General features: G+C 40.8%; 1 protein-coding gene across 1 annotated transcript; it reads left to right on the top strand.

The window, feature by feature from the left end:
- Positions 1–786: 786 nt before the first annotated feature.
- On the top strand, positions 787–25060 carry vwa5b1 (von Willebrand factor A domain containing 5B1). The gene is made up of 21 exons (XM_084552959.1): positions 787–1238; positions 1413–1574; positions 3430–3658; positions 3861–4015; positions 4725–4856; positions 5876–6000; positions 7535–7711; positions 8760–8870; positions 10230–10432; positions 11467–11581; positions 11806–11991; positions 12242–12443; positions 13591–13784; positions 14564–14804; positions 15276–15569; positions 16155–16292; positions 17693–17827; positions 18422–18514; positions 18958–19027; positions 20226–20349; positions 20607–25060. The coding sequence occupies exons 1-21, from the start codon at positions 1058–1060 to the stop codon at positions 21255–21257; spliced, it is 3918 nt and encodes a 1305-aa protein (XP_084409085.1). The 5' UTR covers positions 787–1057; the 3' UTR covers positions 21258–25060.
- Positions 25061–25924: the final 864 nt, after the last annotated feature.

Genomic DNA, 25924 nt, shown 5'->3' with positions numbered 1-25924 from the left:
GGATTTTTCCTGCAAAGAGCTCACTATTGAATATATAATTTGTGTCGTGCACACACTCAAATATGAATATGTATTAAAGAAAATTAAAGAAAAAATTGTAAGATAATACAAGCAAATTAGGCTTGTATGTAAGCTTGTTTTACAAAATGTTGTAGTTTCATAGGGGTCCAGTCTTGGCAGCTGCTACTTTAGCCAGTTAGCCTTTGTTAGTTAGGTTATTAAGATTAAAGGGAAGAGAAAGTGGTAACAGCAGCAGCTAGCGAATTAATTCAGATTAACATCTGTGGTCTTTTAATAGTAGCTAAAGATAAACAATGGAAAGTCTTTCTTTGTGTGGGTGCTTAAATGAGCAGGTTGGGTAGCTAACTCGGCCAGTTAGCAGTCCTTACTAGCTAGTTGGCTATATCGCACTAGCAAGCTTCGAATGCTGCATAAATCAAAGGAGGTGTGTCTCTGTGTTGTTTTATTTTCAGTTAAATGCATAAAATGCTGATATTGTTGTTGTTGTAGCTAACAGAAGCTAACTAGCTAAATTTGTTAGCAGTTATTGAGCTTTTTAGCTTAAAAGAGGCAGGTTGTGTCATGGAAAGTGAAATTAAGATATAAATGTGAATTGTCATAAAGTAAAAGTAATTAGGAAAATGTTATTATGAAATAAATCAAACTTTTGAATATTGCTATTTTATTACATAGCATTAGCACATTAGCACAATTATTAAAACAATAATGATTTTTTTTTTTTTTAAGTTACTAATTACAGAGTCTACACTTATTTGCATGGTAATTTATATTTCCAAATATTTCTTGTGCACAAGCAATATAGCTGGATAAAGGACGATAAGCACTGAACACACCATTTATATATGCTCAGTAGTGCACACACATACCAGAATATTTTGTTCTACAAAACAACGCTAATTAGGTTTTTTCTCTCAGACACTCTGCCAATAATACATTTTCAACCGTTAAATATATTTATTTAATATAGTGCTTTTTATTTATTTAATAGCTTACTATACCCTGGTGATGACAGCTTTTTTTCTGGCATGAAATATTGATGTGTGTCTCCTTTTCAAACCAGAATCCTAAAACCAGCACCATGCCTGGACTCATAAACAAGGAGAACCGGAGCGCACTGCCACTCAGTGTGTCTGACATCACTTCCTGTGTTAGGGGTTATACTCTGGCTCTGACAGCATCTATGACTTATGAAAATATTGAGGATCATGCGATCGAAGGTGAGTGAGACTAATATATTTTTGTTGCCAGCCACTTTGAACCAATCTAAACCCATCGTACACTCAGAAACACTTGTAAAACTCATTATTATCGACTGAATATTGGGTAAGGACTTGTTTACTACTACTGATTCATGCTCTTATTTCTGCTTTCTCTGTCTTACTGCCTTTTAGGGATCTTCATATATCCACTGGAGGAAAATTCCATAGTTGTAGGGTTCGAGGCTATGATATCCAGTCAAATTATAACACTGCAAATAAAAGACAAGTCAAAAATTGACGACTGTTATCTGGATTGCTGCAACACATCTAATGGAGCTCTCCAGAGTGGCAACGGTAAGATTGAAGCAGCTTTAATCAATATTTTTTAATTAGTAAAGGGTCGAATGAGTTTATTTACGTGTAATGTTAAAGGTGTTGATGACTAAACAACAGAGAAGTACTACTCAATTCCACAGCTTTCACCACCCCTGTGGAGGGTTTAAGGGTTTGAAGACCATTTTGTTTGGTTTCGCAGCTGCAACTTTATTGTTTGGCTCACTCTCTTTCAGCAACCCTGTTTCCTCTGCCAGTTTCCCCTCTGAAAAACCCACTGTGCACTACCTGCCGAGTGCCAAACATTAGACAGACAGTGAAAGACTAGCTGGTGCAGGCATCAAGCCAGATATTTCCATTATTAGTTTGTGGAGGCCAAAAGAGCCAAAAAGGAGAACGAACACCATTTCAGATTTATGCTAAGATTGTTGCATTGTTGATCCAGTGGGTAACAGTTTGCTGACACATTAATCAATTATTCTTTAATGTTTTAATTTTGAAGATGTTAACAGTTTAATGTTGTCACCAAGTGAAGACTCCAGGGCTGAAGGCTCGCTGAGTGACGCATTATTTTGAACTCTCAGGCCACCCATAACAAACTGAACGCATGGATTTGTATCATCTAAATCTACTAAGCGTAGAAAAAGCTCCAAAAGTGACACTTCCGATGTCCCCTTTAAGGCAACGTCTAAGTGTCAAGAACTGCAGTTCCCCAAATGGCCACTTGATGCTGACTCCAAAAGTGAGTCAATCTCCACAGACCGCCATGTTAAAATGTCCAACTTTACGGAAATACACACTGTTTCAAAAAACGATTTTGGTCTGTACAGCTAATTTCTCCAATTTCTCCAAGTTGAGCACAATTATGCCCGGCAACCCTCTGGAGGACACGCAGTTATGAAAAATTAATGAATATATCCTTTAGGTGTTGCCATATAGTGTTATTCTGTCTTTATAAACTGTCTGTGGTTGATGCATGGAAGTGGCCAGAAAATGAATTAGGTTAATACAGATTTGAAATGCATCCTCGTGTTTTTTACACATGATCATCAGATTACTGGTCACAAGATCTAGTGGAACTGTGTGAACCATAAAATGTCTAATTAATTTACTGCTGCTCTGGGTTTCTGCAGTCAACAAATTGAGAGGTTTCAGAAATATCAGACAGCGATACAATGGAGTTGCCTTATAGGTTGGAGCCAGTTTTTGGAGTTTAGCTAGTATTAGATTGAAAAGTCAGAAAATTAAAAATTAAAAATTATTATTTTTTTGTACCTGTTTCACTAATGACCTTTATGCAATACTAAACTGCTGCCGCATCTCTTTAAGCCTTTTTTTTTTTTAATAGTTAAGCATGAGGAAATCAACACGCTTTTATTAAATGGACAGGATCTGTGAACCAAAACACTGGCACGGGTTAGCTGGATGCTGTACAAGTGTTTTCTTAAGTAACAGCAGAATGCCAAGAGACCATGCAATAATGGCATTATAGTGTGGTGCTTCACAAAAAGAAACTGAAATGGCATCTGCAGAATTAACCTTAAGAGCATTCTTAATCTTAAAAGACAACAATGGAAAGGCAAGCCTGAGGCCTCGCTAACGATGCGACATACTATTATGTCAAGCATTAGGGATGCACTGATAGACACCTACTTAAGGACAGCTTAATTTGGTCACTGTTTTGTTTGAGGTTGGAGAGTCAGAGGTATAACTGAGATTTCAACATCGATTAGTAAAAGTGTTGGTTTGCGGTCAGAGTGATTGTTTTTGACAAGATTAAAATGAATAATCAAGGTATCCAAGATAACTGCTGGAGATTTTGTACTCGTTCTGACACAAAGGGGCATAATCACTATGGCCATTGTTATCTAATCAGGTGTTACGGGACACATAGTGATGGATGAAGATTTTGAGAGGACAGTGTTGGTGGTTAACCTTGGGGTGATCCCTCCAATGGAGACAGTCCACATTCTGGTCAGTACCTCTTCTGAGCTCTCCACTCTGCCTAGCGGAGGCATCAAGGTCTCATCCCCGCCAGTGTGTACACCTCGGGTGCAGAGGACCATCAACGAGGAGCAGGGACTGTCCCCAAACTTCTCCAGAACGTAAGAAAACAAAGAAAAAGAGAAGTCACAGTCTTATTTGCCTAGTAAACCATGATGCATGTTGTGTTTTCTTTTGGGGTATTCCTAAATTGGTTATAGTTACTATAACTGGATTTCCAGGTCCCGTATATCTGTTTGTATGGGTGGAAACGGCCTGTACTTAACATAGTACTTTAATGTAGTTAGTCTTTGCCACTTTTAGGCGGGACAGACACACCTGTGCCTTGAGTCCCCATGATCAAACTCCCAACTGCCCTCAGCTGTGGTTGGCTTCACTGCTCGAGGAGGATGCCATAAACTCCATGGACTATGAATTCAACTTCCAGCTGGAGATACGGGCTCCGTACCTCCTTGCAGGTCAGTGAACTCAGTTTTACTCATATGGCAAATTCGGAAGCATTGCATTTCTTTGAAGTGCTCACATTTCCAGGAACAAATGTGATGCATCTTGTTGTACAGTGCAGAAAACGTGTGTACATTTGCAGTTAAGCAAATATTTTTTGTATATCTCCAGATAATACATTAAATGACATTTTGGAAAGTATGCTAATTTACTTTCTTGCAGGTTGAGTTGGGCCAGAAAATCATCTGTTATGCAGTAATAATTGGCGGCCAGTTAGCTAAGTTAAAGACCGGGAACAGCTACACAACCAGCCCAGTTCTGTCCAAAAGTCCAATCACTTCTAAGACTCACTATGAGTACCCATGAGTATTTTATATTTTGTTTGATAAATCTGTACAAAGAGTACAACTGAGAAGTTAGTTTCATGGGGGATTGGGAATGACTATACCTAGGCCAAAAGTAATAACTTGTGTCTCACCATTAATTTGACATCTATCAGACAGGGATACAATGGAGTTGCATTATAGGACGGATCCACTTTAAACTTGAAGAGTGGGTGTTTACAATTTTTGGTTATTAACTCTCTAGTTTTCGCAAACACCATAATCAGTACTGTACGAATGTTGTCTTTAAAAGTTTTTGCTCATATAGGAAGCTTATACTGATTACACTGATCGCTAGAGGTGCAGACACTTGACCTGCTGTGGTTTGTGCTCTCTGTAGGCGTGGAGAGCCCTTCTCATGCCATCCGAGCTGATGCGGACCCTCTGGCCCGCTCCGCCACCAGCGTTGTAATCACCCTAGCTGACAAGTACACTTACGACTTCCCTGTTGAAATCCTTATCTACCCGAGCGGTAGGTTTACAATTCAATTTCAAAACTCACTCACAGCACAGCCCTGCAATTAGTCTTTCACTCCGCTCAAATATTTCGAAATTGTTTATTTCCGTTTTTTTTTTGTGTGTGTGTGCCTTTAATCAGATCCGTGGAAACATTTTCACAGCAGCTCTTTGCATGTGCGAGTGCCTCATCAAGAAAAATGGTCCTCTGTTATTAATGTATGACATGCCAGCAGAGTCAGACTCCATTGTGTGGGTGTGCATTATCAGTGGTTTTTCTTCTGGTGCTCTTGTGTCTCCCTTATCACTGTCTTGACCTTCAGCATGTGTGTGCCAGTTGTCTCCCAGAGGCAGGAATGAGCCCCGGTCTCACCGATCCAATAGGCCTCTTATGAAGGCTTTGTTCACAAACAGACCCGAGGCCAGTGGTGGGCAATTTAATTCAACTCAGACCAGTGCTACGGTTTCAGTCTCACTATGGATGCTCAGCTTGTGCAGACAGATGGAGGAAACAGTCTCTTTTCAGCATCAGCTTAGTGGATTAATGGTTACACACTGCAGGGTCTCCGACAAGTTAAACTGAAGACTTAAAGACATTTTAATTCTACATGCAACATAAATTTATATTTACATATCATACTGGATGAAGTATGACACATTGTTGAAATCCAGATGATGTGGCCATTTTCAGTATAGTGATAGCCTGGATAGCCAGCGGATGAAATCTAAGACGTATTTGGAGAACACCGAAATCAATACTTTCAAAGCCTTTTCAATACCTGCAGAAACACAGCACAGAAAAGAAATAACAGTCCAATTCCCCAAGATTCATTCAATCCTCAGAGCTCGTTTTATTTTTTGAGGCCCAGCTGTGAGACAGCATCTTTATAGGCAATCACAGTTTAATTCTAAAAGCAATGAGGATAATTCTGTGCTTTTAGATCACTCTGCGCTGTCATCCTGTGAGTTTCAGACATCTATTTTATAATCTGCCTATAATATTCATAATGATATCTTTGTCCTGTGCCACTTTAGAGCCCCATCTGCCACATGTGCTCATTGAAAATGGGGACATGACGCAGGAGGAGTACGATGAGTATCTTCATGGCCGGAGTGATTTCATCAAGGCCACCAAGAAGGACTCTAGCAATGAGAGGAAAGTGAGTGTGTCGCCGACATCAACAGCATCTTTCTGAGCTAATGAGAACAGTAATATTCAATATCATTTTGAGGGAAGAGGTACACCGCACAGTATCATGAACGATGGCCTGCAACAAACACATGGCAGTCTAACACAATAATACACAATTGGCTTTTGACTGACACAAAAATTTGATTTCTGCGAAGGCAGTTCTTTGGTCTATGTTTCTCTGTTGTTCAGTCGAGATTATTCTGTTTACAAGCACCTCATCCTCTTCAAGTCCATAATTTCACAAAATATGAAGACATGCAAATTTTTTAAGTCTATAAATGATGAAGTGAAATGTGAAAGGGAAAGTTTTTACCTGTTTACAATTGCAATACATAATGTATACAATGCCTATATAATACCAAACAAGCAAACACACACAAGCTGATAAGCTGACAACCAATGCTAAATCTTAACAAGTATTTTTTTAATTAACTCATTAGTTATCTCATTAGTTATCAGGTTATCAGTTTTGTCTGTATTTTATAATACAATATAGCACATATAGCAACATTATTTCAAAATAAAAACAATAATTAATTAATTCATTCATTCTTTAAAGCTACCTTAACCACAACAGACGGCAGTTACTACTAACCACTTAAGCTAGCTAGCTTTGGCTTGAACTGCCTCTGTTTTTTTGTCCTCCTTCGCAATTTCTTAGCTACTACCTACACTGTTATGTGAAAATGTTGTACTGCCAACATATAAATTGTTAAAATGACGACTGCCTCTTATTTGGGAAGTCTGAAAGAGTAAGTACGTTTAGCTTTAGCTAAAGCTATTCTGTTTGGCTTGTTAACTTCAGAGCTAATGAAGATTTTTACCATAATCTCTAGTTGCAGAGCTGAATTTTTCTAACTGAATGTGCACACACGTTCGGCTTTATTATTATTATTTGTTAACCTGTCTACGTCAATATCTTTGTTTATTCATAAATCTCCATCTGTGTATACAGTCTTTATGTCACAGTACTGCAAAAAGACATCACTCAGAAGAGGTCTGAGGCACTTTTCTAATGAGGTTTGCTTACAGAGGTTGTAGAAGAAATGTCCCTCGTGGCTGTTTTCTGTATCGGGCATAAGACAGTCAAGTGCTATTGGATAATGAAGGGCAGAGGACTTTGCCTCGGCTAGTGATTTCCACTATCAGTACTACACCCCTGGTTGTGCATGTGTTCATTCACATCTCTGCTATGATGAGGTTGTTAAGTGACCAGTAGACCTAAACACGAGGAGGAGAGAGATAGAGAAAGAGAGCACTTAGCCATAAAAATGGGTTTCTATGGAAACACTCCAAAGGTTAGGTACATTCTGCCTGGACTTTTCCCGCACATCTGCAATAATTGCTTTGCTCTGTCTATCAATCTGATCACTTGTCTCTTTCGTATATCCTTTCTTTTTGCTTCTTCAAGAGTTGCATTAAAGCTTGTGTAAATTCAGCCAAACATCTTTGGGCGCCAAGCCCCCATTTAATCCATGCTTTTGATTTCTCCGTCTTTATAGGTAGATATAATTCACAGGAGACTCCATAAAGACATCCTCCACAACCCTGTGGTCATGATGAACTTCTGCCCTGACCTCAAGTCTATCTGCTCAGATCTGAGGAAGGTTCACGGTGAATTCATCTTCCTCATCGACCGTAGCGGCAGCATGAGCGGCGTTAACATCAACCGTGTGAAGGTATTTTAATCTCAGCGTGGCATATGTTGTCCTTGTATAGCTGAGCTGCAAACATTATGTTAAGGCGAATGGAGATTTACATATATATTACATGTTTTAAACGTATCAAACATCATTACCAGTTGATACCAAAATGTTCACGTTTTCAGAAAGAATAAATGGATAGCTGATGTTTCACAACACACAATATATCAACAGATGCTGTATAATTGCTTTCTAGGCTCACATCCATACTGTGTCTGCGGTCAATGGAGATTGTACATGTGGTTAGTCAACTACAAGAAAGGCATGTGCACAAGGTTATTGATCACGCAAATCATTTACTATTCACCAAATGTCTCCCAGTTGCCAGGTTTTAGAAAGATTTCAGGTTTCAGGTGAGCTTCCATCAATTCCTACAGGGCTGATACATTCAACACTAATGTTTTATTCATGTGTTGTGATGTGCGTTTTTTGTCTGCTTGTGCACTGACCCTGCTCTATGGTGTGACACTGGTTGGTGTTCATTTATGAGTCACACTCAGGCTTTTATTGGATGTGTCTGATACTATAAAATCTGGACTCAAGGCCAGGGTGATTCTGATAGTAATGGCATGACTGTTTGCCATTAATATTTCACAAAAACATGCAGAATACCTTTGAATATATCTGTAAAATTGTAGATAAAACAGTGAAAATCACCTGAACAGATGATTTTACTATTGTGTAGCTGATATATTCTTTGTTTTCCTGAGTGGATGTTCTTGTAGAAACTGCTCCTCTGTTGTAGAAGAGGCAATGAGAGCTGAAATGACACCGAATGATTCTCCATTCACTGCTCTCTTTGAGAAAATGTGCTCAATAGCAATGACAGCTGTGTAGAGCACCATACTGCTATTCAGCAGCACACTTACAGATGTGTGTATTTCACTGGAAATAATCAAATAGTTCAACAGGCCATTAAGCAACTAATAGGCAGAAGATTTTTACCTTCAAAGAAAATAATCATATCAGAGTGTAATTCAGTTCTCTGATAATTAACTAAATCTGCTCTCTGTCTTTTTCTCAGGATGCCATGGTAGTCATTCTCAAGAGCCTGGTGCCTGGCTGTCTTTTCAACATCATTGGCTTTGGATCTACATTCAAATCACTCTTCACAACCAGCCAAACCTACGAGGAGGTAAAGCAGCAAAACATTTTAAACACGTTCTTTATTAGCTTATTAGACACTATAACTCAGACACAGACGCACAATTTTTTCTGTGGCTGCGGGCCAAGAAATAAACTTCGGTGGAGATGTGGTGTCAACTTCCTGCCCCCTGTGGGTCTCATTTCTCATCTCTCAACTTCACGTTGCTGAGCACCCATCTTGACTGTCTTGGACCTGCATTGATATTTGCTGTGTGCTGCTGTTTAAAACAGCTAGCTATGTGGCTAGCTAGCTAGCCACATATCAACTGCTTCTAGATTTATGACCTATATACTGCAACCAGGTGGAGATCATGATGAAAAGTATTTTGGATTGATTTCACGGGAGTTGTCATATCATCCATCTTTATATACGGTCTATACAATAAAACGACAAAAGAAATCAAGACACTAACAATCAGGATTTGCACACTTCTTTTAACCTTGAACTTCATTATTCCGTGACCTTAACCAAATGGTTATTTTTAACCCAAACTAAGATGTTTTGTGCCTAAACCTAACAAATGATGGTTTTATGTTTCTGGGCTCTGTTGGTACACATCTGCGGCTCAGACCTGCAGAGTATTTGGTCTTTTATTTTCGTAGGTTTGCACAGTTTTGGAACGAAAAACGACAAAGAGACTTTTGTAAAACAAGCTTCTATCTTTAAAAGCAACACATGCATAAATTACATAACCACTGCTCACTGCCTCATTTTGGTTTCTGTGACTGTAATTAACGCCACAGACCTGAATTAATACAAGCACGTTTCCTAATTTCAACACCCTTTCCCTCGTGATCAGCACTGCAACGCAAAGTCTGATTATTTTACAACCAGTGCCCTTTTAGGTGTGTGGAAAGGAAAGACGTACTTACTTTCTAGCATTTCACAACCACTGCTTATCGCATTTTAAATGATTATTGTTAAAGGTGTTGAATTTATTGGCATCCAGCAACCAGCCTCCTTCACTCCTACCACAAATATTGTTGTGGTCGATACAGAAGAGTGTGAATTTGTTATTAATTAATTCATCAGTATAATTATTGTTACAGAAGGTAATCTTGAATGAATGAAAATATGAATGAACAGTAAAATGGTATATTCAATGAATGTTTTTAAATTTCCTCCTCATCTTTTTAAAAACTGTCTTCTGCATAAACTGCACATTATTTATTCCCCGCAGTTAATTTTTTTGTTATCTTGAGGAAATGAATGAATACATGCTGTGATGTTAGGTGATAAATGACTGCATGCATATTACCTGATTTGATGCAGTTGATGATTATTTTCTGTGCTATGTGAGTATAGCATTCTGTGTTACAGTAACTCCTCCTCATCTTTGTCATCCAGGAGGCTCTGGCCCTTGCTTGTGAGTACGTCAGGAAGATCAGAGCTGACATGGGGGGGACCAACATCCTGGCACCGCTCACCTGGATCCTGAGGCAGCCGGTGTTCAGTGGACACCCCCGCCTGCTCTTTCTGCTCACAGACGGGGCCGTCAGCAACACAGGCAAAGTTATTGAGCTGGTCCGCAGCCATGCACGCTACATCAGGTAAGTATTACTGTTAACACACTCTGTTCTGAATGTTAGATCAATAATGAGTAACACTGTTATGGATATTTTCAATATTGTATCACAACCACCTTCGTTGTTAAAGCTCTAAACACATTGCATGACCCAGTTTGTGCTAAATGCTGTAGGTGTGTCAAAGCAAAGGATAAAAAGTTCAGCTTCTGTTTATTTAAATAGCAAATGCGGAGATTACTGATATCAAAAAAATCACATCTCAGGTTTGTTGGGGGCTTAAATGCAGCCCCCGGTTATAGAGCTGTAATCCTCTCTAAATTAAATCTGGGAACATGCAGCTTATGTTGTGTAGATGTCAAACAGCTTATATCATGGCAAAGAATCTGTCAGAAAAGCACCATCAGTGCTGTTTCAAAAACAACAACAAAGCCGTATTAAAGCTGAAATAAGGAAATAAGAAAGCTCCCAGTGGCATGTGAACACCAGCTGTCAACTGCAGCGTTGGCGGCACAATAGATGTGCAGTACACTGGGAAATCACTTCATTTTGCTGCTTGCATCTCACACTGTGAATCCTCTGTCCTCAGTCACTCTGGAAATAATTGACTTTTTTCTCCCCCTTTTAATGGATGACTGCCCCCAGACGATTGCATTAGGTGCTCAGAGCTCGGCCAAATCATCATCACTTCCTGGGTCTTTATCACACTATGCTTACAAATGTGCGCATCCAGTCAGAGACAAGATCAAACAACAATGAATCTGAAAGTCCATGTCTGGTTTTTAGGCGGTGACATTTCCGTTTTAATCTGAAACTCCTTGATGTCATCAATAATGCAGTGGGGCAAGGCTGGTGCATAGACATTAGCCAGCTCATCTGTGAAAAATCTAATAAAAATGGCGAAATAAGAAGGCACCAGACAAAAGGCATGTCTCAAAGCTATATCTAAAAACTCCAGTTTCTATATCTCCACACTATCGCTTCAGCTGTATGGAAAATGTGTGCACACCTTGAGATCGTGATCTGTCCATGGAGCTGCAGTGTTTAATGTGTTTGTGCAGATGTTTTACGTTCGGCATAGGACAGAACGCTTGCAGGAGGCTGGTGCAGGGACTGGCTACAGTTTCCAAAGGAAGAGCAGAGTTTCTGGCTGACGGAGAGAGGCTACAGCCCAAGGTACTAATTTCCAGCTTTGTGTATTACTCCTTATGACAGCCAGCTATTCTGAAGACCAATGGAAAGCCATTATGCAGAGGTTTCAAAGTGCTGAGTGTCTGCCACTGATACCATTAGGAAGTCATATTTCAGAGATGTCATCCGTGTCATCCGCTTTATGCACTGGTGAGAGAGAAGTTGTGTTTTATATATGCAAGTCTATTTTAGCTGTTTTTACTTCACAGATGATAAAGTCCCTGAAGAAAACTATGTCTCCAGTACTCAGCGACATTTCCATCGAATGGCTCTTTCCTGAAACCAAAGAAGTGCTCCTCTCCCCAGTGGGCAACACCTTTCTGTTTCCAGGGGACAGTCTGATTGGCTACAGTGTGGTTTGCGACACCACCCGCTACCACACCAACCCTAAATCTGTAAGACACCTGCTGAAAAGTAATGGCATGAGGATTGTCTCTGTTGTGAACATTTTGAAAAAGGACTCCTCAAATTCATCCATGTGTTTTTTTTAAGATCAGTGTGATAAGTGTACTTAAGTCACTTCTCTGCTACCTCTAAAAGGTGTTCTAATAGGGTTACTCTAAATAAGCTTTTCATCAGACCTTGTGAATGGGTCTTCACTGAAGCATTTGTCTTGGATGTGTCACCTACTCAAAATCTCAACAGGATAAGAGGAGGCGATACAGCATGATGCGCTCCATTGAGTCCGCCAGCTCGGTGTTTTACCACTCTCAAGAAGAGGAGCCAGTGAAGACAGGTATTGACAGTCAGGGGTCTCACAGGGAAGTACCGTCTCCTGCTCTGTATGACTACCACCAGGACTCCATGACAGCCAGCAGTCCTGTCACCACAGAGCAAGACCCCATGGGTAAGAACTAATAGTATATATGACTATATACTGTACCTCCTGAATGACAGGATTTCCATTTTGCGCATTTTTCCATGCCGGTAAAATGTTAATTTGTTTGCTTTTACTTCTGCCATTTGCTTTAGTTTCTGGAAATACTTTGCACTGATCACTTGCTGAAATTCTGATAGGTGGAACCATTATTTTTAGCTCCACCGCGGGTGTGGTGTGTTAGTCAGCCCACCTCTGTGGTCCAGACTAAAATATCTGTTGAGTGGGTCCTCTTGGATGCGGTGATCCCTTGACATTTTACATCTACCACCAGTCTGAGGCTTGTATTTGTGGTTTTGAGTGAAATGTCTTGGCAGCTATTGGATGCATTGCCATAAAACTGAGTGCAGACATTCATGTCATGTCAAGGTCAATAATAACTTTGATGGCACTTTAGCTTTTTAATCTAGCACCATCACAAGGACAAAATGTGTCCAGTGCTGACCAAATACCTGCTGAACTACATCCATTCCCATCATCCTAGTGACAGCAATTAGTGTGATGCAAGTATGCTAATGCGCTAAGCTTAGCATTTAAGCATTGCTGCTGCCGCTGTGAGTACATTCTCTTGACTGCTGGTTGCCTTTGCACACGGCAAACTAGTTTTCATGGGGTCAAATTGGAGCAATAAAATTGTAAGTTTTTAATGTTCACAAATAATTCAAAGGTTTGCAGTTGTTTGCAGTAATACATTTCTATTTAAAACTGCAAAATAATCAGGAAAAAAGGTTTGAAATGAACTGTGTGACTAGCCTGGAAGCCAGCCCACAATTTGTTTGTGGCAGAAAATTGGTCTGAGGTCGCTCTGCTGGGAACTAATGCTCTGGCAAAGAACTTCCAGGCCATACATATGGTCTGGGTCGACTTTATGTGGTGATGGACTGAAGGGTAACAGTGACGTAGTGATATGTCAGTGAAGAGTTGAATTTGTTTACAACAAAATGGCTCTGGTCTGGCAACGCAAGGCTAGTGTATGGTATTTTATGCATTCAGGATGGAATCCAGAAGAAAGGCTGCGGTGAACTGTCCATGTTGAGCTACAAGTTATCATTTCACAATGTAATGCGCACAAAACTCTTTTGATGATTTTTTTTATTTTTTTTTAACCAATCACCAGGTTTAGATAAGATGTCACCAAGAAGGCGTGCATACAGTACCAACCAGATAACAGAGTACAACCCGGCAAAGAAGAGCTACACTCCCAGTGACCCCAGCTCTGTGGTGAAGAATCCACTGAGGAGGGCCAAAGTCCAGGAGCTGATTGGCCAGATGAGCCCTGAACATGAAGCACAATGGAAGAATGACTACCAGGTGTAATCACACACTGAACAGCTTCATTCACATTCAACAGCCACTATTGTCTATTTTGCAAACTGTCTCTCATTCGGTTGATAATTTAGCTCTTAACTCCCTGGTACGCAGAGAAAAGAATCTAATTTTGTAGTTGTCAAGTTGTTATATTGAAAATGATACTTGTATTCAGACTCTGTTGAAAGATTAAACAGACACCTCACCCCTGTGTGAACTGCAGTATAATCAAGAACAGACTAATGTGCCCTCCTCAGTAATGAAGGGCAAAATTTATGAATGCAATTAGGTCTGAATATTACTTAGGGAGCATGTGAGTGTAACTAAACAGAATTAATCAGTCTGCAAAGAAATTATATTTCCTCTTGTAACTCCAGCTAAGGACTCATTACATTCTTGCTTGATTAAATGAGCAAATACAGGAACTTTCTATTTTTTGCACAAATTAAATAAGTATAACCACGTAAGATATCGCAGCCATAGGGCTTTTTCACTTCTTCAGACTCAAAACAGTTTAAATACTCCTTTGAATTATTTCATTGTACACGGCACCCCATGGGAATGTATTACTTGTCTTGAAAGAGAATTTTATGAAAAAGAAAATAATCTCTAGAGTAAGTGATAATGACAAATAACCCTTAGTTGTAGCCGTGCATAATACCCAGTATGATTTGCATAGTCTATATATCTGTAATCACTTGGAAGCATGAAATCTGAGCTAGATGAGGTTCCATACCTTATTAAACCCTGTAATAAAGCCTTGGTATTTTTATTGTTTTCAGCCACAGCTGGCAAGCCTGTGTGCCACAACTTCCAGAGGGCATATTGCCAGCTGTCACAGACCGCTCCCTCAGCAGGAGCCGCTTCTGCAGCAGGACACTGAGCCTCATTTCCATCCCCAGCCGCAGGACAACCCTCTGCCCAGTAGCAGCAGTGTGCCGCCTGTGGCTCACAACACACCTGGGGAAGACGGATCCAGATCATCCACAGACAGCCCGTCTGTTGGCAGCACTGGAGATTCAGGTGAGAACACAAACATAATCCCACTGTGTTAATGACATGAACTGAATTTATGCCTTCAGGATATTAAATACTTTGAAGTTGGCTTTAGATTTAAGCAAACAGCAGTCTCTCGGGCTGAAAAATGAAACCAAGACAGAAGTGACAAAAACTTTGGTTTATCCTGGTACAAAAACAGTTATGGTCTCAATAGGTAGAAAGGCAGCTTTTTGACACTTGATGACCGAGCACAGAGTGGACTCTTTTTTAAAACGGGAAATGTTTTTTTGTTTTTATATCTGGGGACAAAAAAGAAAATTATCTAGGAAATGAATAAGAAAGCCATTCAAACAGGCTGAGCACTTTGTAAACAGGAAATTAATTAATTTAATACAAATCCAGACCCAAGTGAGAAGCAGCAGGTAAATTAGAATGAAGCTCACAGTGTGACTGATAAATGCACATTCAGGAATCATATCTTGCTCCATATTTCAGATGGTTATGGACACCAGTTATGTCAAGCAGAAACCCCACAAGAGACTCCAACTTCAGATCTGGGTGCTGCCAACCGGCAGAAATGTGACTGCAAGGCTGTGGTGTCTGGACTCCTGTGTGGGAAACCGATGAAGTGGGAAGTGGTCTTTGACATCGAGCCATTTCTGAACGGCCGGGAACGCGAGGAAAAGGTTCACGAGGAGCTGTGGAACGAGACCTTCCACCATCTGGCCGGGCGCTCTATCATACACGACTTTGAACACATGGTGGATAAGGAGTGCGAGATTGAGCATGGTGAGCTCTACGGGGATTCAGGTCTTTAAAGAGAAGATTAGGGGAGCAGATTCTGGGTGGGTTATAAAGACAGAACAGCATTTAGCCCTCAGTTAAATTGAATATTTTTCTCATCTGGTAATGAAATTTGAGATATTAAACTTAAAGAAAAAATAATTGTTTGGCATTTTAAGGTATTTGTTGTCTCAGCAAGAGATATCAAAGCAGAACCATACAAGTGTCATATCTGCCCATTAAATACAAGGCTACAGCTAGCAGCTTAGCTTAGCATAAAGACTAGAAACATGGAGAAACAGCTAGCCTATTTCTGTCAATAATAAATAAGTAAACAAAACAGACACGTGTTTATAGTGAGAGGTTCTGTTAGGTGTAATTTTGTTCCAAGCCAACGCTTTTTCACCTTATTTCTAGTCTTTAAGCTAAGAAAAGCTAACAGATATGAGAGTAGTAGATTGACACGGCTCTTGTATCTGTTAACGTAGCTTTTAGGTAATGGGGTATTTTATAATAAAAGTAAATGTTCTGTAATATTTTGTAATCCTTTATTATTCTGTATAATAATTTTGTTCTTCTTGTGATTCACAGGTTCTGGCAGGAAGTACCAGTTATATGCCATTCACACCAGTAAAGCCTGCAATATACTGAGCAAATACACAGCGTTTGTTCCCATCGACCTTGACACAAATGAATATTTGCAGACATGTATTGAATACACATATCCTGGTAAGTGGCGCTGCTTTAATGTGATGATTTTTCAACCCATTGTTTGGTCCTCTGTTTATGTTTGTACAGTGCAAGCAGGCTTTTAGAAAGCTTTGGTTAGCTTAGGTTAGCGCAGCATAAAGACTGGAGACAGGGAAGGATAAAGCCATTCTTTGTCTGAAATTTAAAGAACATACTTCCCAGCACTTGCTCAAGCCTATTAACAGGAAACGGATCTGCAACCATTTTAATTATCAGCTGATTATTACAGTTGATGAATCAAATTAAAGTCAACTTCATTGTCAATTCTGCTATATGTGCAGAACATAAGCAAGAAACGATAAAAATGTATACGAAAGGTAAAAAGCGACAGAAAATCTGTAAGTATGTACAAATATTGCACATGGGATATGGCCTATATACACCAGTCAGGCATAACATTATGACTGACAGGTGAAGTGAATAACACTGATTATCTCTTCATCATGGCACTTGTTAGTGGGCAGGATATTTGACAAGGGAGGGAGTTTGACAAGGGCCAAATTGCGATGGCTAGATGACTGGGTCAAAGCATCTCCAAAACTGCAACTTTTGTGGGGTGTCCATGTTCTTCTGTGATCAGTATCTATCAAACTTGATCCAAGGAAGGAACTGTGGTGAACCGGTGACAGGGTCGTGGGTGGCCAAGGCTCACTGATGCATGTAGGGAGAGAAGGATGAGATGAGCTACTGTAGCTCCACTTGCTGAAGAAGTTAATGCTGATTCATGCTGACCCATGTCCACTGCAGAAAACACCAACAATGGGCATGTGAACATCAAAACTGGATAATGCGCCCTATCACAAAGCAAAAATGGTTCAGGAATGGTTTGAGGAGCTCAACAATAAGTTTGAGGTGTTGACTTGGCCTCCAAATTAACCAGATATCAACCCAGTCGAGCATCTGTGGGATGTTTCTGGACAGACAAGTTTAATCTATGTCTCCAGTACTCACTTCACAATTTACAGGGCTTAATGGATCTGCTTAGCGCCAGATACCACAGCACACCTTCAGGGGGAGTCCATGCCTCGAAGGGTCAGGGCTGTTTCGGCAGTAAAAGGCGGACCAACACAATATTACAAAGGTGGTCATAATGTTATAACTGATCAGTGTAAAGAACCGAGTGAAACGGTTGAAGCTGATTTTTTTCTGATGTCTAATTATTCCTTTAACTTGTGGGATTTCTCTGCTAAATTATCACATTTTGGGGGAGCTGTGGGTGTTGGTTAGAGAAGCAAGTTGCTACCCAAGTGACAGCCCACTGCTCCGAGTGTACACACCACTGTATGAAAGAATGGATGGGCCAGTTTGTTTTCATCTAAATGTGCAGCAAAGGCACCTGCCGGCTTAAAAATCTGCCTAAATTCAGATTTTGCTTTCAGGTGAAGGTCTGAAGAGGGGCTCACACTCCAGGTCTCGCTCAGGGAGCAGGAAGAACAGAGGTTACTCCATCGGGCTGGGTCGCTCTCAGTCTGGTGGCATGTCGGAGGAAACTGAAGATGTTATGCTGCCCAACAGTAGGCTGCGTTTTTTAAAATTCTTCATTCACATTTCAAGAAGGAACAGCAGCTTTATTTTCTAGATCAGCTAACATCCAGAGATACAGTAGAAAGCAGTCAGAGCTGTAGAGGTAGTTAGGGGCTCTTTTTCAGCATAGCGAGTACTTTACTGTATGGTAAAAACAATATCATTCTTTGGGGAAAAGGCAATATGAAATTGATGTTTATATATTTATGTTAATCTAAACCTGCCTTTATTTGAAATGGAAAGGTTGTGGTCTCACAGCAGCAGCTCCTGGAGCCGTGAGATGTTGAGCTGTCAGAAAGCTCCGTGCTGCTTTACATTAAAAAAATGCTTTAACTTCAGCAAAATAACACAACACTGTAAATTGGTCTTTGGTGGTGGCATAGCAACAGCAGGGGCAAAGACAAGCTTGCTGCTCAAGCATCTGCTTCACACTGGCAGTTAAAAATGAAGGCGCACAGATCCTTGTGAGCCGCACTAGCATTATCAAGCAATACTGTCTTTTTTAACAGCAGAATGTACGCGGTTAAATATAAAGTAAAGGCCAGTCGACAGTTCATTTAAAATCTTTTTGATGATTGTCTCAGATGGAGAAGACGTCGCCTCTCCTTGCAGCACCCCCTCCTCCTCTGGCTGGGAGAGATGCAGCTTTACGGAGGGTAAGAGTAAGACATCAATCGGTCAGTGAATTTCCTGCGTCTCTTCAATTTTCCTCCTCAAAGACCTTTGACATAAAATGTCTAGCAGTCTGGTGTCTTTTCAGGCCAACATGGCTGTGTTGTTCCGAATGTGAAACATGAGATTATTGATATTTTAGTTTCCCTCTTCTTGTAAGTGACAACAGAAGCGGACACTGTTTTGTGGCTTGTATTGACACATTCTGTCTGGGCCCATACAAAACAGCCAGCATATACTGAAGTCACAAACAAGAAAGGCTTTACCTGGAAAGGAGAAACAGCTGCTAGGATATATGTCTTCTGTTGTCACAGTTACAGCTCAGTAGGTGTATTTTAAATCTTTATTATGAGAGACTCATGTTGAGAAATAAGGAAGTGCCACTGCTTCTTTCTCTCTCTCTCTTGGCGTTTAACTCTGCTTTTATCCCTGTCTTTCTGTCTCTCAGTTTCCCAGAGGAGTCCGTCTGTGACCTCTGACCAATCACAGAAATCGGTGGAGAGCCTTTTTTCTGCCAGGTGAGTGATTTGAGGCTGACTGTAGTGCCACTGCATGAGCAAACACAGGGAGTTCAGCATTATAATTCTGCTGGCACAGAATATTTTGAACATCTTCATCCCTGATTTCGAGTTTTAGAATGTGCTGTCTTGAGGCTAATGCATCAGGACAGTGCTGGGTCCTTCTTCAGCTGTAACCACATAGTCGTGACTCACAATTCCTTCTGCTTTTAGGAGCCAAACTAAGTGTCTACAGCCACGCGAGCTGCTCTGTGAGGCTGTACTTTCACTAGAAAATAACTAGTCTATGAGGTGAAAAAGGGTGAGATGCAGTTGTCCCATTTAAACATGGAAATAATGGCACAGACACTCCTAGTCTGGCACTGTCCATGTAAAGCTGAGTAAAAATGAAAGAAAGAAGCTCCACTTCATCATAGTGTGAAGCTGGATGCAGGCATCCTGACTGCAAATTACAAAATGTGTGGGAGGAAAGGGTTTCCAAAGCTGTTCGAAGATCCCACAAGCGCTTCTGATGTAGAATGCAACCCCTTAGGCACAACAGACCTTTGAGCTAATATCTACATTGTTGTTTATAATTAGAAAGAATAGTTTTTATCTTGATCGCCATTGTATTAGGATGCTAACATTTACTAATTCACACTTAACACAAAGTACACCTGAGGATGATGGGAATGCCATTTGTCTCGCGGTTATTGAAGAACTAAACTGACAAGGTAATGCCGCTAAATGAAACAAGTCATCAAATCTCTTTTGGTTCACCCGGAGGGGAAATACAAACTAAATTTAATGGCAGTTCTATTCAATACACAGTATTTCAAGTCAAACAAACTCACTGTCCCCATGATTCTCATCAGGGCAAACATGATTGGCCTTTGAAAATTTCCTATCACTCCATTTATTGATTGTTTTGATATTTCAATCTAGACAAATGAAGCAGTAGAAGACATTTAGGTTGGCTATCCATTCTGCAATTGAGCTGATAGCATGTAAAATTCAGTAAATAATGAAAGAGTAGACCATTCTAATGTCAGTAGTTCTGACATAGAAAGTCGACAAATGGGTAGACGGACAACAGCTTGCTTGGCAAAAAATCATTTTTGCCCTTTTTTGCCCCTCAGACTTTTATGTTTAGGTCTTGAGGTGTACTAGAAATGTGGAAAACTGTGATTTACATCTGCATTCCTCTCTCCTCTGTAAGGTTGGCCCTCAGCAGGACTCGCCTCCTGACTCGAGCTGCCAAAGGATTCATGTGTCGATCTCACAGCAAGTCCGGTGATTCAATCGGAGAGAGTGACAACGAGAACAAAGACTATATTCCTCTGGTGGGTAGCAGATCTATACATGTTTTTGATTGGCACTCTTTTGAACTGACTGCAGATTTGTGTGGAGAGACGAATGTGTCACAGTTTGTTAAGTGCAAGTGAACAGCAGTAGTAGGTTCTGGATAGTCTTGAGGGGTAAGGTGCACAGCATGAAAGCATTTCATTCATGAAGGTTAAAAGTTGGCAGAAAATGTAAATCTGTTGACTGCAGTAAAAAAGACCTTTTTATGTCAAACTCTAAATTTCCTTCTCTGCAGGTGTTGTTGCAGCTGGCTAGTGGTGCATTTTCTCTGGATGCCGCTCTGTGTGATGCCATTAATGTGCCCATGGACAAGCTAAAGTGGACGTCGCCCTTCACCAGTCACCGCACCAGCCTGGGCCACCTGTCACACTCCAGCAGCCGCCGCACTGACAGTGCTGATGACGGATACAGATCATCGTTTGAGGCAGAAACATATCAGCAATCTGCAGAGCACACTGTAGGCATCCACAGTCCTTGTCATTTGTCCAGGAGTGCCTGGACGGATGCCGGCCCCTCTTCATTAGCCAGTCCATCCAGCGCTGCAGAGCCCTCACACTCCGAGGTGGATAATGCACGGAGCTCTGGGTCCGGGGGCATGGAAACAGCATGCTCTGGCAGTGTGCTGAAGAGGATCCTGGATCCAGAAAGCATGGTGTGGGCTACAGCAGTGGCCCTTGCTTGGTTGGAGCATAGCTCTGCCAGTTATTTCATAGAGTGGGAACTGGTGGCTGCCAAAGCCAGCATGTGGCTCAGTGCACAGTGCATCCCAGAAGGCCGAGACTTGGCCTCCATCAAGGCTGCAGCCAATCAGCTCTTCATCATCCTCAGACACTGGGATGAAAACTTGCAACTGAACATGCTCTGTTACAACCCTAACAGTGTCTGAGGTCTGCAAGTTCAATACTGACTGCTGCAAGTAGTCCATCCCACATGATACTATGCTAACTGAGGCTGTACTATTCTCTGTTCAGAAGTATGTCCTCTGGAGTCTGAGTTTGCCGTTGCAGTTGTGAACAATGTGCGTTTTCTTCTGTTTGTGTGCTGTTCCTCCAAACATATCACAGGCTCTACAGAGGCATTATGTGCAAGCTAATACCTCGCTGGTGCCATATACAGTAGCTAGATTCCTGTTAGCAAGGGATCCGTTAACGTTATGCCACAGATTTGATTTCCAAGAAGAAGAATGTCAGTGTTAAATCCGTAGCATGCTGGACCATTGCGCATCAACATGTGTTAGAAGCTAATCTTGTCATCATATTGATGTTATTGGGAGAATGCTGCAAAACAGTGATAAAAGAAATCTGTTCCACTGATTGTTGTTTTTCCGAATTAACTGTATTGTGGTAAAAATCCTACAAGAAAACATCTGGGTACTTGCTTTCGGTACCGCCACTCTTTTCTAATGCCTGTTACCATTAGAGTGTCATTACTATTCGCCATTTTTGCAGTTTTAATATGGCAGAAACAGAAAAATATGCAAAAATCAAAAGAAAACTCAGAACATGGTTGGTTTTAAAAAATGTGTGATATAGGTGGGACTCTATGAACATGTATCCCACTAGCATGTAATTTACTGTTCATCATTTAACGATAGATACGTTGTTTATAGTTTTACACTTATCTGAGTATTTCTGTTTCAGAGTAGAAGTTTTGATCATGCATTTGAGTCAGAGAGCGTAACACAAACCGGGAGCCGACTTCACCAGCAATTTGCAAATCCAAAATTAGTCCAGTTATAACCTGAAGGATATTTACACTAATTTAAAGTTTCTGAGTTGCACCACAGAAACTAACCCTAACCCAGAGATTAGTTGTTATTAAATACTCTGGTTTAACTGTCGCTTAGCTAACAAAATGAAACTGCTGACTTTGATTGGATGATACGTTTCCTGTTAATTTATTCTAATAAAAACACACACACACTTTACTAGCTAGGGTACAGCTCAATCCTGTGAACTATAGGCAGAGATCAAGAGTCCTGCTGTGGCAGTAAGAAAGGAAATGTCACTGCTAGTTATCACTGTCATCGCTCATTTACCACAAGTGCCTAAACAGGGTTAAAAGTTGGCAGAAAGTGTAAATCTGTTCACTGCGGTAATGATTTTAGGAATCCTCTTCTCTTTCTTAGACCTTTCTTGGTCCATCTAAGCAGTTTTGAGTATTGATTTTCTTTTTGTTCAGTACAGTGTTGCTTTACTCAGGTATTCATTTTTTTCCTCTCAGGCTGAGTTGTGTAAGTCCTCCTGCATGAACACAGGTATTCATGTTATGATGTTTGACGGCTGAATTTGGAGACAGTGGTGCAGTATTATCCTCTGAAATGAGAAACACAGCGTAGATGTCATATAGTAATATTTTTGTGCTGTGATTGCAGTAGTAAGTGCAGCTGTAATTGTAATAAGTTGTATTTTTATGTACTGGGTCAGTTGTATAGTGCAGTATCTTTCAACTTGCTGTTTGTGCCTTTACAAAATGATCGTTGACTGTTTGAGGCTGTAGTGTCTTTATAACTGTTGATGCTATGACCAGCTCTGCGGGTGCATGTAATAAAATTATTCTACAACCAAACTGCTGGGTCTGGAACTGTTATTGCTCTACTTCTAACAGCAAGGAGTGCCACACGTTGCTTGGACCCTTTTGTTTTCTTCTTTCTTCTTCTTGTTTGATTATCCACTCACATAGTTTCTCTTTCTCTGTACTGTACAAATTTCAACCCAATGTTTCTACAGGCTGCAACATGCCAAACCAATGGTTGGCTGTTGGTAAGCGTCTGTTGGTGGATTCAGCCGATTCAGCATGTGGAACGAGTCTGTCAGAGAGATTACTCTGATTGTCTGTTCAGCTTAGCAAACCAGTGCATGAGAAGAGAAATGGAAGTGGCAAAAGTAAGCAAAATGACAAAGTTCAAAGGGCATACACAGTTTTTTAATCTTCCTCTTATCTGAACATTCAAATACACTAATACTTTCAACATGATCATCCTCAAAGAATAAAATGTAAAGCAGCCGATCAGTTGATTGATTTGTAGCAGCTCTCCTGGTTTCCACTTTCTTGAAGAAATAGCATTCGAGAAATATCCCTCAAAGTACAAAATCGTAAGCTTGGACTACAGAAGCCTACTATTACTCCTCCTCATTCACTGTGGTCATGATCCCTGATTTAGTTCAGCCACTGACCGTACATAAAAAGATGGACAAACCCTCAGTGATATCATCCATAGGTCTCCTGAAGAGCGATTTTGAAGCTCAGTGTGGCTGCCTTTGGACGACTCAAAGAGGCCCCACATTTGCATAACCTTAAATGGATGAGTTAGAAAGTGTCACATCCTGTCTCAGTTGTATAAATGTAGAAATAGGTTATAGAGGCCAAAACCTTTTAGACCAGGCTGTAAATATGCTAAATGCAGCTCAAAAAGCATTTTTTCAATAGACTATAATTATGAGGCATCTGTAAAACATTTCTAACTGCAAACAAGGTTTACTCTCTCCTGTTGTTGAAAACCTCATCAGCATATAAAAAGATTTATTTTACATTTGTGGCATATTTACAATGTAGAAAGATTAAACTATATAATAATATAAATACATAATGCTGTGTAAAAAAATATACAGCAGTGGCAGCAATGATCCTCACAGGGAGGCGTTGTAGACAAACAACCTCCTCAACAGCAGCCTGCCATTGAACGAGCTTCTCTGCCTGACTATGGCGTTGTGTAGTTGGTGGTGGACATTGTTCATGATGGATTGGAGTTTGTTCAAGGTCCTTGCCTCTACCACTGACGTAGAAGAGGGCACTGGTAACAATAGTCTAGTTAGTAGAACATGCCCAGCAGCTTCCGGCAGATATTAAACAACCTTAGCCTCCTGAGGAAATAGAGACAGCTCTGGCCTTTTTTCTATACTGAGTCCATGTTAGCCGACCAGTCCAGCTGTAGACCCAGGTACTTACAGGTCTGAAACACCTCTACACCCTCCCCATTCGCGGTTACAGGCTGAAGATGGGGCCTGGACCTCTGGAAATCCACTACCATCTCCTTGGTTTTAGCTATATTGTTCAGAAGATGGTTCACTCTGCTCCATGAGATGAAGTTGTTCACTAGATTCCTGTACTCCTGCTCCTGTCTATCCCTGATACACCTCACAATTGCAGTGTCTTCTGAGGACTTCTACAGGCGACATGACTCTGTGTTGTGCTTGAAGTCTAAGTATTTAATTATCTGACTGGTTACCCTGTTTGGTTTTCCTTGTGTTTCCTGTTTTTAGTTTGTAAGCTCTTCCTTGGTGTTTTGCCCAGCGCCCTCCCTTGATCGTTTGGTTTTGGTTTAGTTGATTGGTTTCCTTGTGCTCCGCCCTCATTACTTTCACCTGTGTCCTGTCAACCCTTCAGCCAATGTGTACGTTCTGATGTGTCAGAACTGTTTTGGAGGGACAAGGGAGACCTACATAATATTAGGAGGTCTTGCCTTCCCCTTTGTCCTTTGTCAAGTCATCTGTGGATCTACCCCTGTATTCCTGTTGTTGTTGTAGTCTTGTGTATCCTAGTGTTTCTGTTCTACACCTTGTGATTCCTGATTTCCAGAGTTTAAGTATCACATTTGGATTTTGGATTACCCTGTTCCAGAGACTGTGAGTTTTCATTAAAGTTCTTTTGTTTCCTTCTCCTCCTACCTCGCCACATAAACATAACAGTTAAGACTGTATTTGTGAACACGGGAGACCCTTGAGCAATTAGTAAACATAGAAGTTGTAACAGATTTAAATCCTTAATGCACTTATGGACATTCCAGTTGGCTAATATTTGTGTTTACTTAAGATGGAATAAGATAATCCGTTAATTTATCCCACAGTGAGGACATTTGCTCTTACATTAGTGTATAATTAAGGACAGTGCACAAGACAAGGAAAAGTAAACAGCAGCAGGAAGGAAGAACCTGGTAATAACACACCTCCACACAGCGAACGCGAAGTAGTCGGCTGATGAAGACGCTGCCCAGTGATGTTATAGCACCATAGAGGGGGTGGGACTGGAGTTCCATCAGGGATGACAGCTTTGCTTTCATGCTCTGATCACCCACCGGCCGACCTCCACAGGCTCAAGAGGGCAGCCCAGAACAGAGCCAGCTTTCTTCACCAGTCTGTTCAGTCTCTATTTGTCTTGAGATGCTACTACTCCAGCTGACCACTCTGTAGAACATGGCTGATGCAACCACAGAGTCATAGAAGGACCTCAGTAGTGCTCCCTGCACTCCGAAGGACCTAAGTGTTCTTAGCAGGTAGAGTCTGCTCTGGCCTTTCTTATAAAGTGCCCTAGCATGGTCAGTCCAGTCAAGTTTTTGTTCAGGTGAACACCCAGGTACTGATAAAGACTCATGTCTATTCGCTATTCACTGGTGTGTGTGTTTTGCCCACATTCAGCTGGAGGCAGTATTTCTGGCACCAGACTACGAAGTCTTGGATGAGTCCTCTATGTTTTCCATCTTCGCCATCCTGGGTGAGGCCGATGACTACAGAGTCTTCTGAGAATTTCTGCAGATGACAGCTGGTTGAGAGGTGT

This window comes from Chelon labrosus (genome assembly GCF_963514085.1).
Source record: "Chelon labrosus genome assembly, chromosome: 10".
Lineage (NCBI taxonomy): Eukaryota > Metazoa > Chordata > Actinopteri > Mugiliformes > Mugilidae > Chelon > Chelon labrosus.
Note: the sequence above shows the minus strand (reverse complement) of the source record. Positions and strands in the feature narration are given on the sequence as shown.